Source organism: Panthera uncia, chromosome F2 (genome assembly GCF_023721935.1).
Source record: "Panthera uncia isolate 11264 chromosome F2, Puncia_PCG_1.0, whole genome shotgun sequence".
Lineage (NCBI taxonomy): Eukaryota > Metazoa > Chordata > Mammalia > Carnivora > Felidae > Panthera > Panthera uncia.
In genome coordinates this window covers 16,304,482-16,318,101 of record NC_064812.1, presented here as the reverse complement: position 1 = coordinate 16,318,101, position 13,620 = coordinate 16,304,482, and the positions used below count along the sequence as shown (strand labels likewise).

The window sequence follows — 13,620 nt, the reverse complement described above, 5'->3', positions numbered from 1 at the left end:
GTATTTTGGGGGGTGTGTGTGTGTGTGTGTGTGATTGGGGTTTGTAGGAGAAAAGTCCGTAGAAAAAAATTCCTTATGCTTTTAGCGAAATCTGGTGCACAGTGGGTATTTTATAACCAGTACCTATGTCACTCTTTAATCTGTTATAGTTCCCATTATATGCAGCTCAGCTTCATTTGTCAGATCTGGTCAGTATTTCTGCAGGGTCAGCGCATCTCAGAGTAAAATGACCTTTCTTTTAGTTTGCCTCCTGTAGTGGTAACAGTGTTTTAGTATGCGAATGGTGGGAAATTTGGGGTAGGAGTGGGAGGGAAGCCAAAGAATCTTTGTGAACAAAGCAGTTATATTTTATGTATATGGGTAGTGAAGAATAAAATCAACTTTTAATGTAGTTTTTAGATACCTGTGGGTACACATATGTATTGATTGATCAGGACCAGTCATTACTTTGAATGCCTGGCACAGAGGCTTAGGCATTTAAACACTGTATTCTCTAACTAGCTTAGAAATAACAGACCCTTCCATTTTGAGCGGCGTGATTACACTCTTTGTTCTCGAGTTACCAGGGATGAAGTTAGAAAGGGAGAAAATGCTTGTAAGTCATGATAGATGAAGAGATTTATTTTAAAACAGAAGCGCAAAACCTCATGTTGAGGTTGCTGAGATTCTAGCAAAGTGGTGCTCTGTGTGTGTGTTTTGTGTTCCTTGAGAAGGAGACTTATGTGGCAGCGGAGCTGGAGGAGACCCTTTACAAATTTCACAGCAAGCCCAGTGTTTAACTCCCCTCAACATCTTAGTTACTGACCCTGGCGTTGGTGCTGGGTGGAGGATGTGGAGCGGTTTCTCGATAATAAACTTTGTTACTAACCACTTGTAACTTTAAAGAAGAATGGAACAATTTAAGCACATATATTCAGGCAGTAAAATGAGTCACGGTTTAGCCTGTGATAAACTAATTAATTTAGATGAAGGAAGAGAGATGTTAGTTTTCTCACATCACCTTTTTCTTAAAATACATCCCACCAGTGGGTCCAGTTAGGTGCTGGTTTATTTAAATATGAGTTTTATCTGTCTTGTAAGATGGCCTTTGGTGAAAGCGCGCGCGCGCGTGTGTGTGTGTGTGTGTGTGTGTGTGTGGACGTTTACCTCAGCTTTCAAACCTGTGAGTAGGAAGTATAATAACTGAATCTTCTGATCTTTTTGCCATTAGTCTCCTGTAATGTCTAATTTTATTTTACAGCGTGTTGGGAGGATCATACCCAGTAATTAGAAGGGGGATAGCAGTCATATATTAAATTAAGTTTATGGTTGCACATTGAATATAATGTTGACTGTAATCAGACACACTTATGCTTTGCTTTCATGAGAATCTATCTTTGAGCTTAAAACACTAAAGCACAGTGGGAAAGTTTTTTGCTCTTTAAAAAACATCAAAATTCTAAAATTGTCTGGATTTTTTCTAATGTTTATTTTCAGACACACACACACACACACACACACACACGTGCATGTGAGTGGGGGTAGGTAGAGGCAGAAAGAGAGGGGAGAGAGAAAATCCCAAGCAGGTTCCACGCTGTCAGCATAGAGCCCAACATGGGGCTCAGTCTCACAAACCCCAAGACATGACCTGAGCTGAAGTTGAGTTGGACATTCAACAGACTGAGCCACCCAGGCGCCCCTAAATATTTTTTAATGAGGCCATAAGGAGATGATGTTTTTAAGAAGTTATCTTATCATTTAGAGGTACATTTGAAATGTACATTCTCCAGAAATGTTAATTTTTGATAATTATAGCCATCAGCTATAAACAATTAGCAGACAAGGTCTTTTGTTGACAGTCTTACATTTTAGAAAAATGTAGGTGCATGAAGCCATCCGTCCATTTATCCATCTGTCTATTCAATGCACGAATTAGGAACAATCAGGAAAGAAGTCTTTGTAAATAGAACTTAGTTTTTTGTTAATGAAGTTATATGCTCTCAGACTGCTCTTTTATTTGATAAGCACTTTAGGTAATTTCAGTAAGTCCTTTAGGAAGGCAGGCTAAAAATAATAAACACATTGAATTTTTGCTCTAATGTCATAGCATGAAAATTAGTATAATAACATTTAAGAAAATATTCTGTATTCAGTTCTGGAAATTAGAGGTATGAGGATTAAAATTAGAGGGAGTGGTTTTGAAATTGTATGAGGAAAAAGTACTGTTGTTTAGTTCAGAGGCTATTTTTAAAACTATTTGAATTTTTTATTTTATTTTTTTTAGAGTCTTGGAAATTCACAGAGAGAATATGAAAAGCAGGTTGTTCTGTACAGTATCCGCAATCAGTTACGATACAGAAATAACTTAGGTAAGTAGAGACATTTTTATATTGAGGTGGAAACAACTATTGCTGATTTACCATTTTCATTAATCCTATCTTTAAAAAAATTTTTTTTTAATGTTTACTTATTTTTGAAAGAGAGAGGGAGAAAGCACACACGAATGGGGGAGGGACAGAAATGGGGGGGACAGAGAATCCGAAGTGGGCTCCACCCTGACAGAGAGCCATATGAACTGGGAGATCATGACCTGAGCCGAAGTTGGGCGCTCAACCAACTGAGCCACCCAGGTGCCCCATCCTGTCTTTTCAGTACATGTTTCACAGTACTGAAAGTATTCCATGTACAGACTCTAAGAAGCTCTGTACTGGGGTGCCTGGGTGGCTCAGTTGGTTGAGTGTCCATCTTCGGCTCAGGTCACGATTTTGCGGTTTGTGGGCCCACATGGGGCCCTGTGCTGACAGCTCAGAGCCTGGAGCCTGCTTCAGATTCTGTGTCTCCTTCTCTCTCTGCCCCTCCCCTGCTCGCACTCTGTGGCCTGATTGTTTCTTTGTTCCAACTTGGAGTGTTTCGTTTGCTCTCTTCCAACTACTGTGCTTTTATTTTTTATTAAGGTTGGTTTATGAAGTAGTTCCTATTGCATTTGTAATTATATGTAAGTGTAAAAAAACTGGATAATTTCTCTTTCCCCAGTTAAACATGTCAAGAAAGATGAGCGCAAATACTATGAGGAGCTCCTCAAGTACAGTCGCGATCATCTCATGCTGTACCCTTACCATCTGTCAGATATTATGGTAAAGGGCCTGAGGATAACACCCTTTTCGTATTATACTGGGATCATGGAGGTGAGTTGGCAGTGTACATGGGCCATCACGGGCTACTTGTCAGGGACTCTGCCGACAGTGCCCGGCTCTGCACATCTCCGCCACATTGGCCATCATTCTTGAGTTTACAGCAGAGAGGGGAGTGTTCGTAACAAGTTAACCGCTTGCGCCACACTCACCTAAGCAGCTGCTGGAAGTTCCAGGTGTTCATGGCGGAAGAGTATCTGTTTTTCTTCTGGGTTCTCGAAGGCATTTGTTGACCCTTTGTGCTCTTGTAGCATTAAGGATTTATGTTAGCAGCGTCTCTATAAAACAGACTGCTTTTGACACATGATGAAGGTCGAAAATGCAGGTGATGGAACTGACCACCGGGCTCAGAAAAACAATGCATTTAACTCTTCACTGACTACAGAAAGAATTAATGATGCAATACGTGTGTCAGAAACAGAAATATGTTTCTAGGCCCGGGCTCTAATTTCATTCCTTTATTATTAACTTTTAGATGTTAGCCTTCCTCCAAAAGCAGTTTTTTAAATACCAGTTATATACTGTTTTTAAGTGAGCTGTATGTAAAGATTGGCAATGTTTATGTAGTATTCATTTGCTACTTAATTTTATGTGAGTGCTGCTGTTTTGGGCCCACTCACCGCTTCCAGAGCAGAGAGAAGCCTAGAACTGAAGGAGTTGGGAACCTACGAGTAACAGTGAGGTTCCTTTCCAATGGGGCTTCCTTTGCAAGATCTCCCTTTGCTTTTCTCCCCGAGCCCCTTCTTCACGGGCACTTATGCTGCCCTGCGTCTCCCGCGTCCCCATTCGGAAGGAAACATTAGAGAAATATTGAGGCCTGACAGCCCAGGTTTCTGTCAGTTCCTTTTCACTAGAACCAAGGCAGCATAATGGAGGCGGTAGCTAATCAGTGAGTAGCATCGTTATGGCTGTCTCTTTATTATTTTGCTGGTATTGACCACAAAGTTTAGGAGAGAAAATAGAGGGAGGTTTTTCCTCAGTTACCCGCTTTCGGTTACATCCACGTGCTTGTTGCTCTCTGGTTTCTGTTCTTACACCATGGGGTATAGCTGCTGGGCTGAAAATGGGCCCTATCTCCACAGTAAACAGTTGGTTTGCTGTTGGAGAAACAGGCAGGAGTTGAAAAAAGCTGGATACTGCGTTTAACTCTGCTGCTGGTTGGGTCTCGTAGGAGCAGAGATGACTAAGTGGTTAAAATCTTGGTTGGTAGCGCATGTGTCAGATGCATATTGATGGAGCTGTGAGCCATCACGCCCCTTGTTTCGGGGTACGCCTCTAGGGTTGGGTGTGAGGTGTGGAGAGGCTGGAGCCCAGAGCTCTAAATGGGGTATTCCTGGCACAGCTTCCACAGGGCAGAGGTTACAGGGCAAATGTTTGGGATTCATAGAGAGTGCTGTGAGAATCCAGACCTGAAAGTCCGATCTTCAGTTACTAGGTTCGAACCACATAGTGAGTACCACAATGTGGCATGCGTGGTTAGGTTGCAAACTCGAATCTCAGGGCTTCGTGCCAATAATTAATTATTATTCTGTTTGGCTGTAGTAATACATATTTATGCAAATTTTTATCTAAGGATATTTTGCATTTAGGATTTTTAATTGTTTTTTTTTTTGAAAGGACATTATGAACAGTGAGAAAAGTTATGATTCCTTGCCCAATTTTACTGCTGCCGACTGTAAGTATTTAATTATGCTGAAGATAATGATTAGAGTCTGTCTTTCTGTGTGCATGCTATAGTCCGTATCATCATGTGTGTTTTTAACCTAAAACACTTGAAACATGGGAACAGCAGGCACCACTGTTGATAGGAGTTTTATCAGTTTTATACCAGTCAAGTGTAAGATGTAGTCTAAATGTCTACGGGGAATACTTTGGAGTGGTAGAAGGAGAAAAATGAGACTAATCTCTGTATTTCTAGAAAGTGAAATTCTCCCTGATGCTTGGGCAGTGTTGTGTGCCGAATGAGGGAAGAATATTTGTGCACAGTGGTTTTGCAGCATTGACACACGGTTGTTACTAATACAACCTGCTGTGTTATGCTCATTTTAAGGAAGTGTGTATCTGACATGTGACACAGTTCTGTTGTGTAGGAAGAAACTTTTGCTGAGAAGGATGTCCTGACTTCCTGAAGTTGGGAGGGCTTCTGCTCTGTAAAAATTGGCCCATGTGACATTGTCACAAGTGTCAGCTTGAGTTCATCTTTCCCAGTTTGGGTTTTCTTTTATATTTCGTTTGAGAATTCCTTTTAATTTGATATTGATTATCAGTCAGTGACCAAAAGGTGAACAAAAGCCAAGGGGTTTTTTTCCTAAAAGACCTGAGTGTCCTGGCATTTTAAGATGCATTACGTGTTTTTAAAGGAAAGGCTTTCTTTCAGGTCTAAGGCTCCTTGGCATAGGAAGAAACCAGTACATTGATCTGATGAATCAGTGTCGGTCATCAAAAGTGAGTTAACTTGTTTTCCTTCCTTTTTCGTTTCTTCCTCCTTATCATACAGTCTCATTAATTGTTTTAAGTGGTAAAAATAATGAATTGAATTTCTTCGATCAAGTAAAATATGCATAATACAGAAATAATACCAAAAACACCTCTTCGGTATTCTCTAGGTTATGCCTATGCGATTACTGAATTAAAACATTTAAGGAATAAAACATTTATTCTTAAAAATCAATTTTGCTCTGCTGGTCTTTTTACCTGCTGATTCCACTCCCACTGTTCACTTAATGGTTGAAATGAGTACACATTTTTCAAATTTGTTTTCACCTCCTAGATTTCCTTTGAATTTCTGGATTTAGATCGAGACTTAATGATTTGTGTTTTGAAGTAATTTACTTTGAAATAATTTAAGAGTGACTTTTTCTATTCAGTACATCTAGAGTACTTCAGATTTTAAAACATGGGAATTTAAAAAGATATTTAGCCTGTTGGAAACAGTCTTACACTGTGATCAATAAAAAAGAAAGTCGTGATTTCAGGCTGACTGCAAATTCTTAAATGTTTGTACCGTTGCAGAAATTTTTCAGAAGGAAAACAGCTCGTGATCTTTTGCCAGTGAAGCCGGTGGAAATTGCCATAGAGGCTTGGTGGGTGGTGCAGGCTGGGTATATCACAGAAGATGACATAAAGGTAGGTCCCTTTAGAAATTAGACATGACTTTTATGTTTTAAATTGTAATTCTTCATCATAGTTCTGTAATTTTTCTAAGAAGTAACACTGTTTGGTTTTCCTGAAGAAAATTAAACTTAAGTTCAAAGTTTTAAATGACTGTAGCATATGGGTGGGTTTGAAAGACACTCTTTAATAATGAGGAAGACTTGACTTGGTCCACGTACAGTAATCTGGGGACTTTAAGTAGAAGTTTCATGTGAAGTGATGTGATGCTGCCATGACACCGGCCAACACTTCTCGGGCGCTTGCTGTGTGCCGGCTCCACCAGCTCTCCTGCAAGCACTTTTATAGCGTCTCATGTGATTCCTGCAACACCCCAGAGTGGTGTATTATTCGTACTCCATTTCACATAGGAGGAAAGTGAGCACGGAGAAATAAGGTAACGGCTCAAGTCACAGTGGTAGCGAACGTCCAGGATTTTAAGTGAGGCAGTTGCTATGGAAGTTGTGCTCTTGATCACTCTGCTGAAGCGCTGTGCTGACGAGGTAGGAGCTTTGATGGGGGATAGTGTCAAGATCAAGGGGTGGTCAGACCGCATTGGAGATAAGCCTTACGCATGGTAGAAGAGATGCTAATTTAGAGGTAAAGGGGCAGGGCAGTGGACCAGAGGGCCTAGACACTAGGTCATGTCTCTCTGTGGTTGAAGAAATGGAAGTGAGCAGGTGGACTTTTTTTTCAGTTTACATTTTATTTTACTTCAGAGGACAGATTAAATCCAGTGAGCAGAAGGCTTAGGAATTTTGCTTCAGTGTGAGAACAGAGCTATAGTGATGTACTTCCTGTGCTGATAATAGCCGTGTGGAATTTGAATAAACTTGTGATCTGAGAGGTTCAGAATCAGCAAATGGATCTGATTCCCATTCAAAGAAGATGATTAAATATTGGTATTTATTAGGTAACACTTACTGCTCATCAGCAAATATTGGTGCTTATAATTTGTCCTCGATTCTGTTGGTGGCATATTCTGGCACCTTAATCGACAGCTGTGTGCATAGATTTTTCTTCTGAATTCCAGAGCAATAAGAGAAAAAAAATACGTAGTACATTCAGCTAATGGCACCTAATATTTATAAGCATACATAATAGATAATATATAATCATATATAATAGTCATCATGATAATCCTTGTCTTAAACATGAAGAGATTTCAAGAGACTTATAAATTAATTTGGACAGAATTTAATTGAAATTATTTTGTTTTTCTTAGATATGCACTTTGCCTGAGAAATGTGCTATTGATAAGATCATCGATGCAGGCCCTCAGCTGTCTGGATCACTAGATTACAATGTAGTACATAGTAAGTGGTTAGTAGAAGTGGTCTTTTGTCAACATAAAAACTAATTTTAAACCAGCAACAATTAATAGTAATTTTTTTCAATCTTTTATTCACATACACTACAAATTTATACAAATGAATCATAGGTAAAAAAATGTTTTTAATTTTGTAGTTCTGAGCATGTGAAGGAAACAGATTTGAAAACTTTAATTAATTCTTTTCCTCTTCTGCTTATTTTTTTTCTCCTTTACCTAGTATTCAGTTGTAAGAATCTTTGCAGAAGATCAGGAATCAATTTTGGTTTCTTTTTAAATTTACTGTTGTTTAGTATTCCATCTAAAACAGCTACTTTTGCTTCTGTAGGCTTATATAACAAAGGATTTATTTATCTGGATGTACCCATATCTGATGACAGTTGTATAGCAGGTAAGTATATGCTAACACTTTCCAGGGTTTTTTGAATGGTTACTAGGTGCTGCACGTTGCATGTATCACCCTAATAAATTAGACACATAATCTAGGATCTATGATGTTAGAATCTTTCAAAGAAAGACATTTCTCTTTTGTTATGTTGTAACACATTGTGGTGGTTTTATTTAAATTCCTTATTTTTTATCTTCACGTTATTGTACATGCTATGTTAAAATAATGGAAGTCTGAAATAAATTTCTCGCATCCTAAATCAGGTTAATGTTTTCGTAAATTTATGTCCTTTTAGTCTTTGTTCAGTGCATAACTGTTTTTACAGATGTTCAGTCCTATCATAGCTATTATTTTAACTCCACATACCTGTCTTATTTTGTCATGTTGAAGTCATCTTTTTTGTCTTTATCTACTCCTCCCTTCATCCTTCATCCATTCCCTAAGTTAAACCAATATTAAGGCCCTTGTGTATTTCCTTATGGATGTATCAGTTTATTAGAACATTCTCCTATTGCTGGTTATTTAGGTTGCTTATAATTTTTCTTTTTCTTTCTTTCTTTTTTTTTTTTTTTTTTTCCTGTAGTAGTGATGTGCTTAACATCCTTGAACACAGTGAAGCTTTTTTCCTATAGGTTAGATTTTTTAACAAATTTAGGTTGTGTGTTACAGGTATGTTTTTATGTTTCCCAGCATATCTTTGAGCTATGGTTCTTTTTTTTTTTTTTTTAAGTTTATTTATCTATTTTGAGAGAGAGAGAACACAGGAGGGGCAGAGAGAGAGAATCCCAAGCAGGCTCCTCACTGTCAGCACAGAGTCTGATGTGGGGCCAGAACTCACAAACCTGTGAGATCGTGACCTGAGCCGAAATCCAGAGTTGGAGGCTTAACCGACTGAGCCACCTAGGCGCCCCTGAGCTATCGTTCTTATTTGTTGGTATCTTTTACCATACTAAGATACTTAATATTTGTGTAATCAAATATTAATGTCAAAAATTTCCAGGGAATGACTTTGAGTGATGGTAGGGGCTTATTGCAGAAATACTCCCTCATGTCAGTGTTGAATCTTTACAGGTTATCATGCTGTATTGTATCCTGACCTTTATCTGTGTTACCATGTGTTTGCGATTCTTTAATAAATGGATTTTGAACCATGTACATACATGAATTCTTTAAATTTGGAAAGAAAATCAAAAAGTAATGAGATACTAATTCTTGTTTATATAACTGATGCTATAGCAAATAAAATACTAGTTTTACAATTTGAAAGGTTTTGACAAGGAAGAGATTTCTGGAGGACAGGGCTGGTAGTGCTTTCCTGTCACTATGGGAAAATATGAAGGCATTACTCTAGTCTTTACTGTCGTCAATCAACTGATATTGACTCATTTGAGAATCCCCTGAAAAGATAGGTTTTTGATTAGTTCATTTCAGTCCCTGTGGATTGATAGTTTGAATATTGACTCACGTTAGCACTAAGTGCATTTAAAAGATGTAGTCAGAAGGGCCAAGTGGATGGCTACTCTATTACAGTGATGGGTTCTGCCATGCTTTACCTACTGTCTAGCAATGTTTGCTGGTGCGGACAGACTCAGGCTCTTATTACTGCTGAATTTACCTTCCTTATCACCGTGGAACATAGAATGTTCACCAAATTGTAATAACCTATGAAAAGCAGTTTGACAACGTGGAAGCCATCAAATTCAGCACAAAAGATGCCTGCAGTTGATTTCAGAGAAAGCATTTCTGCTGTGTTTCAACAAAACAAGCACTGTGGTTGGTGGAACAAATAAATTGGGGGAGACAAATACTTTGAATAGTCACTAAAGGGTCTATTGTTTTTTAAATTTTTTTGACGTTTATTTTTGAAAAAGAGGGGGGGGTGAGGGGACAGAGAGAGGGGGAGATGCAGAATCTGAAGCTGACTCCACGCACTGAGCTGTCAGCACAGAGCCCAATGCAGGGCTTCAACTCACAAACCGCGAGGTCATGACCTGAGCCAAAGTTGGTCGCTTAACTGAGCCACTCAGGTGCCCCTAAAGGGTCTATTGTTAAAATATGTTTAGTCCATCATTCATCAAACTGTATACTTGTTCAATTTATGTCTCCCCTTTTGCTTATAGATTCTAGATTTCTGTTATGCTTGAATAGAGTACTTTTAAGATATATGTGTATGTATATGTGTGTGTGTGTGTGTGTGTATATATGTACACATACATGTGCACATATATGTAAATAGTCTAAAAATTCTTAAAAACTTTTGTCATACAAATTCAGACCTGTAGTTGGAACTTATTTTTGTATTTGATGTGAAATAAGGGTCCAACTTGGTTTTTTTCTGTTTGGAAAACCAATAGCATTTGGGTAAATTCCAGGACTGTTTTTTCAGTAACCCATTACCACGGGGTGGAAATGTAACTTTTGTCATACATTGAATTCCCCTCTCCACTGGAGCTAGTTCGGATAGTCTTTTGTCTTCACAGATCTGTTTTTATTTTTATACCATATTGTTTTGATTACAGTGACTCAGAATAATCTTTAATGTTAGTTATTGCCAGGGGCACCTGAGTGGCTTGGTCGGTTAAGCATCTGACTCTTCGTTTCGGCTCAGGTCATGATCTTACGGTTCATGAGTTCAATCCCTGCATCAGACTCTGCGCTGACAATGGGGAGCCTGCTTGGGATTCTCTTTCTCTCCCTCTGTCTCTGCCCCTCACCTACTTGCACGGTCTCTATCTCTCTCAAAAATAATACACTTAAAAAAAATTTTAAAAATATATTAGTTACGGCCAGGCCTTCCTTGTGAGTTTTTTTTTTAAACTTTCTAGGCTATTCTCAGGTATTTTTCTTTACACTTATTAATTTTTATTAACATGTTTAAAATTTTTATTTTGTTATTTCTTTATTGAGATATAATTGACATACACACTGTGTTAGTTTCAGATATAAATTGTAATGTTGATAGTTATATATATTGTGAAATGATCATCATGAGTCTGGGTAACATCCATCACCACTCATAAAAGCAGAAATCTTTTTTCTTGTGGTGAGAACTTTTAAGATCTACGCTTTTAGCAACTTTGAGATAGGCAGTGTGGCATTGTTAACTATAGTTGCTGTGCTGTACGTTACATCTCCATGACTTACTTATTTTATAATTGGAACTTTGAACCTTCTTATTCCTTTTACCCATTTCGCCCATCCTCCACCTCTCATTTCTGGCAGCCACCAGTTTGTTCTCTGTGTATGTTAGCTTGATTTTTTTCAATATATTTTTGAGTAGGCAATATTATGATATAATATTCTAAATTTATAAAAGATTATAAAAACATCTGCTTCTGACCCCTGTGCCTGGCTACACAGTTTCTCTCTCCGTGGCCACTCTCAGTGGCTCTCTTAAATTTCTTGTTTATCTTTCCAGAAGTATGCTAAGCACATAGGCATGTATGCATATATCCTCTTTTGTATGGTTTTTGTTTTACGCAGATGGTGTGTTGTAATTCATACTTTTTTTTAACTTTGTATTGGAGACTATTCAGTATCTCTTTACCTAGATGTAAATTGTGTGTTTGTAACCTCTTAAGTGTCTTGGTTTCTTGTCTCTGAAATACAGAGGTATAGTATTAGACAACTCATGAGGTTAAGAGGATTAGATGAAATTGTGTGTGTCAAGTACCTGGAAGTCGTCTGGCACTTAGTATGTGCTCAGTAAATGTTTGCTATTATCCACACAGCTGATAGTGTAGGAAAAGAGTTAAGGATATCAAATAGGGGGTTTCTAAAATATTTCAAAAGAGAAACCATTGATCCTTAAAAGTACTTGGATGACTAGAACTATAGGTAACACTAAATTAGAAAATGACCCGAGGGGCGCCTGGGTGGCTTAGTCGGTTGGGCATCCGACTTCGGCTCGGGTCATGATCTCACGGTCGGTGAGTTCAAGCCCCGCGTTGGGCTCTGTGCTGACAGCTCAGGGGCCTGGGGCCTACTTTGGATTCTGTGTCCCCCTCTCTCTCTGCCCCTCCCCTGCTCAAGCTCTGCCTCTGTCTCTCTCAAAAATAAACATTAAAAAAAAAAAAAAAAAAGTGACATGAGCCAGATCTAAAAAGTGAATAATCTGTCATTGTGATTTTTTGCAATGTCTTCGTTTTGGCCACTTAAGTTTTGTCTTACTTCTCTTTGTTAGGAATAATTTAGGTTTTGGGTGCAATAGATGGTATTAGGTCCAGGAGACACAGGACCCCCAAGTCCTTTGATGGCCTAAATACTCTTCCTTCCCAGGATATTTTCAAGGGAAACGTGCACAGTGGAGAATGGTAAAGGAAAGCATAGTGCCTCTTTATTATCAGCTGGGCAGAGTGCTCTAGTAAATTGGATTAGAGTTTCTGGACCAACGAGATGGAGAGAAATGAGTATGAATCCACTTTCAGGTGAACAGCACCTGCTAGGCTGCCTCCTGTGATGAAGAAGGTCTTGCCCTTCTTAATACTGAGGCCACTGAAGAGGGTATAGAAAGAAAGCCCCAAAGAATAAATTAGTGATTGCTGGTAAAAGTGGCCGTCGTGCAGGTGAATTTCTTCTCTTCTCAGCATGGAGCGGGGATGATGGGAGAAAGGCAGCCAGTACAGTCTTTGTATAGTCTCTCAGTCTTTTGCTTTTCTGCCTTAGCCTAGTCACCCCTGCTGTCTCTCAGGGCATTACAACACACCCATTGCAGCCTTCCTCATGCGGAAGCAGCCCCAGTGCCCCTGCCTTTCTACCAAGTTCGTGTCCTCCAGCACTTCCTTTGCCTCAGTAATCTGAGAGGTCCATGGGATTAAGTTAAATTAACTCTCTGTAGGATTTGTGCTCTACTGTCAGAGTCCTCTGTGTAGACTGGGTTGTAAATGTCCTTAACTTTGGGGGTTTTAGAAAACTTGCTGTGGAGTGGATAAAAGCAAAAGCTGAATTCAATCTCTAAGGTAGAGGTTTTTCTTTTTGAGTAGATATTTGAATTATGCTTTCTTATGTTATAAAATTGTATCACTAAACTAAGTCTATTTTGTTTTAGTTCCTCCTCTTGAAGGTTTTGTAATGAATCGGGTGCAAGGTGATTATTTTGAAACTCTACTTTATAAGATATTTGTTTCAATAGATGAGCATACTAATGTTGCAGAGGTAAGTATGAACAGTGTTTGATGAAAGACTTGGCCTCAAGATTATAAAATAATCTTTGTGTGAAGTAAAGTTATTTAATGATGGTTAAAGTGTTTTTGGAATCTATACATGGTAGAGCATAGACCATTAATATACTTACGTCACTGTTCTTATGTTACTTTTTGTATATACATATTGAGTTTTTTTTTAGTAATAACATAATTTGGCAAATAACTTTTTATATGACTTCTTGGTAAAAGGATTGTAGGCTGTTGATCGATATAGGCATTTTCTTATTTTAAATGAAACTCAATTAAAGAGAAAAGAATCTCCCATTGTTATGGTCACTATCTAGACTCCTACTCTAAACATCTTAGACATAAGGAAAGGAGAAAGTTCTGATTTCAAAATTTATTCAGTCTTTCAGTTATTCTTAATTTAAAATTTTG

At 38.4% G+C, this 13,620-nt stretch overlaps 1 protein-coding gene across 1 annotated transcript in view; it reads left to right on the top strand.

Moving 5' to 3' along the window:
* FAM91A1 (family with sequence similarity 91 member A1) overlaps positions 1–13,620 on the top strand; it is a 43,487-nt gene that overhangs the window by 2,988 nt on the left and 26,879 nt on the right. The window contains exons 2-9 of the mRNA XM_049633496.1: positions 2,264–2,348; positions 3,013–3,164; positions 4,788–4,845; positions 5,548–5,615; positions 6,183–6,296; positions 7,546–7,636; positions 7,979–8,041; positions 13,086–13,192. Of these exons, the coding sequence (XP_049489453.1) occupies positions 2,264–2,348; positions 3,013–3,164; positions 4,788–4,845; positions 5,548–5,615; positions 6,183–6,296; positions 7,546–7,636; positions 7,979–8,041; positions 13,086–13,192 (738 nt within the window). The remainder of the gene's footprint in view (positions 1–2,263; positions 2,349–3,012; positions 3,165–4,787; positions 4,846–5,547; positions 5,616–6,182; positions 6,297–7,545; positions 7,637–7,978; positions 8,042–13,085; positions 13,193–13,620) is intronic.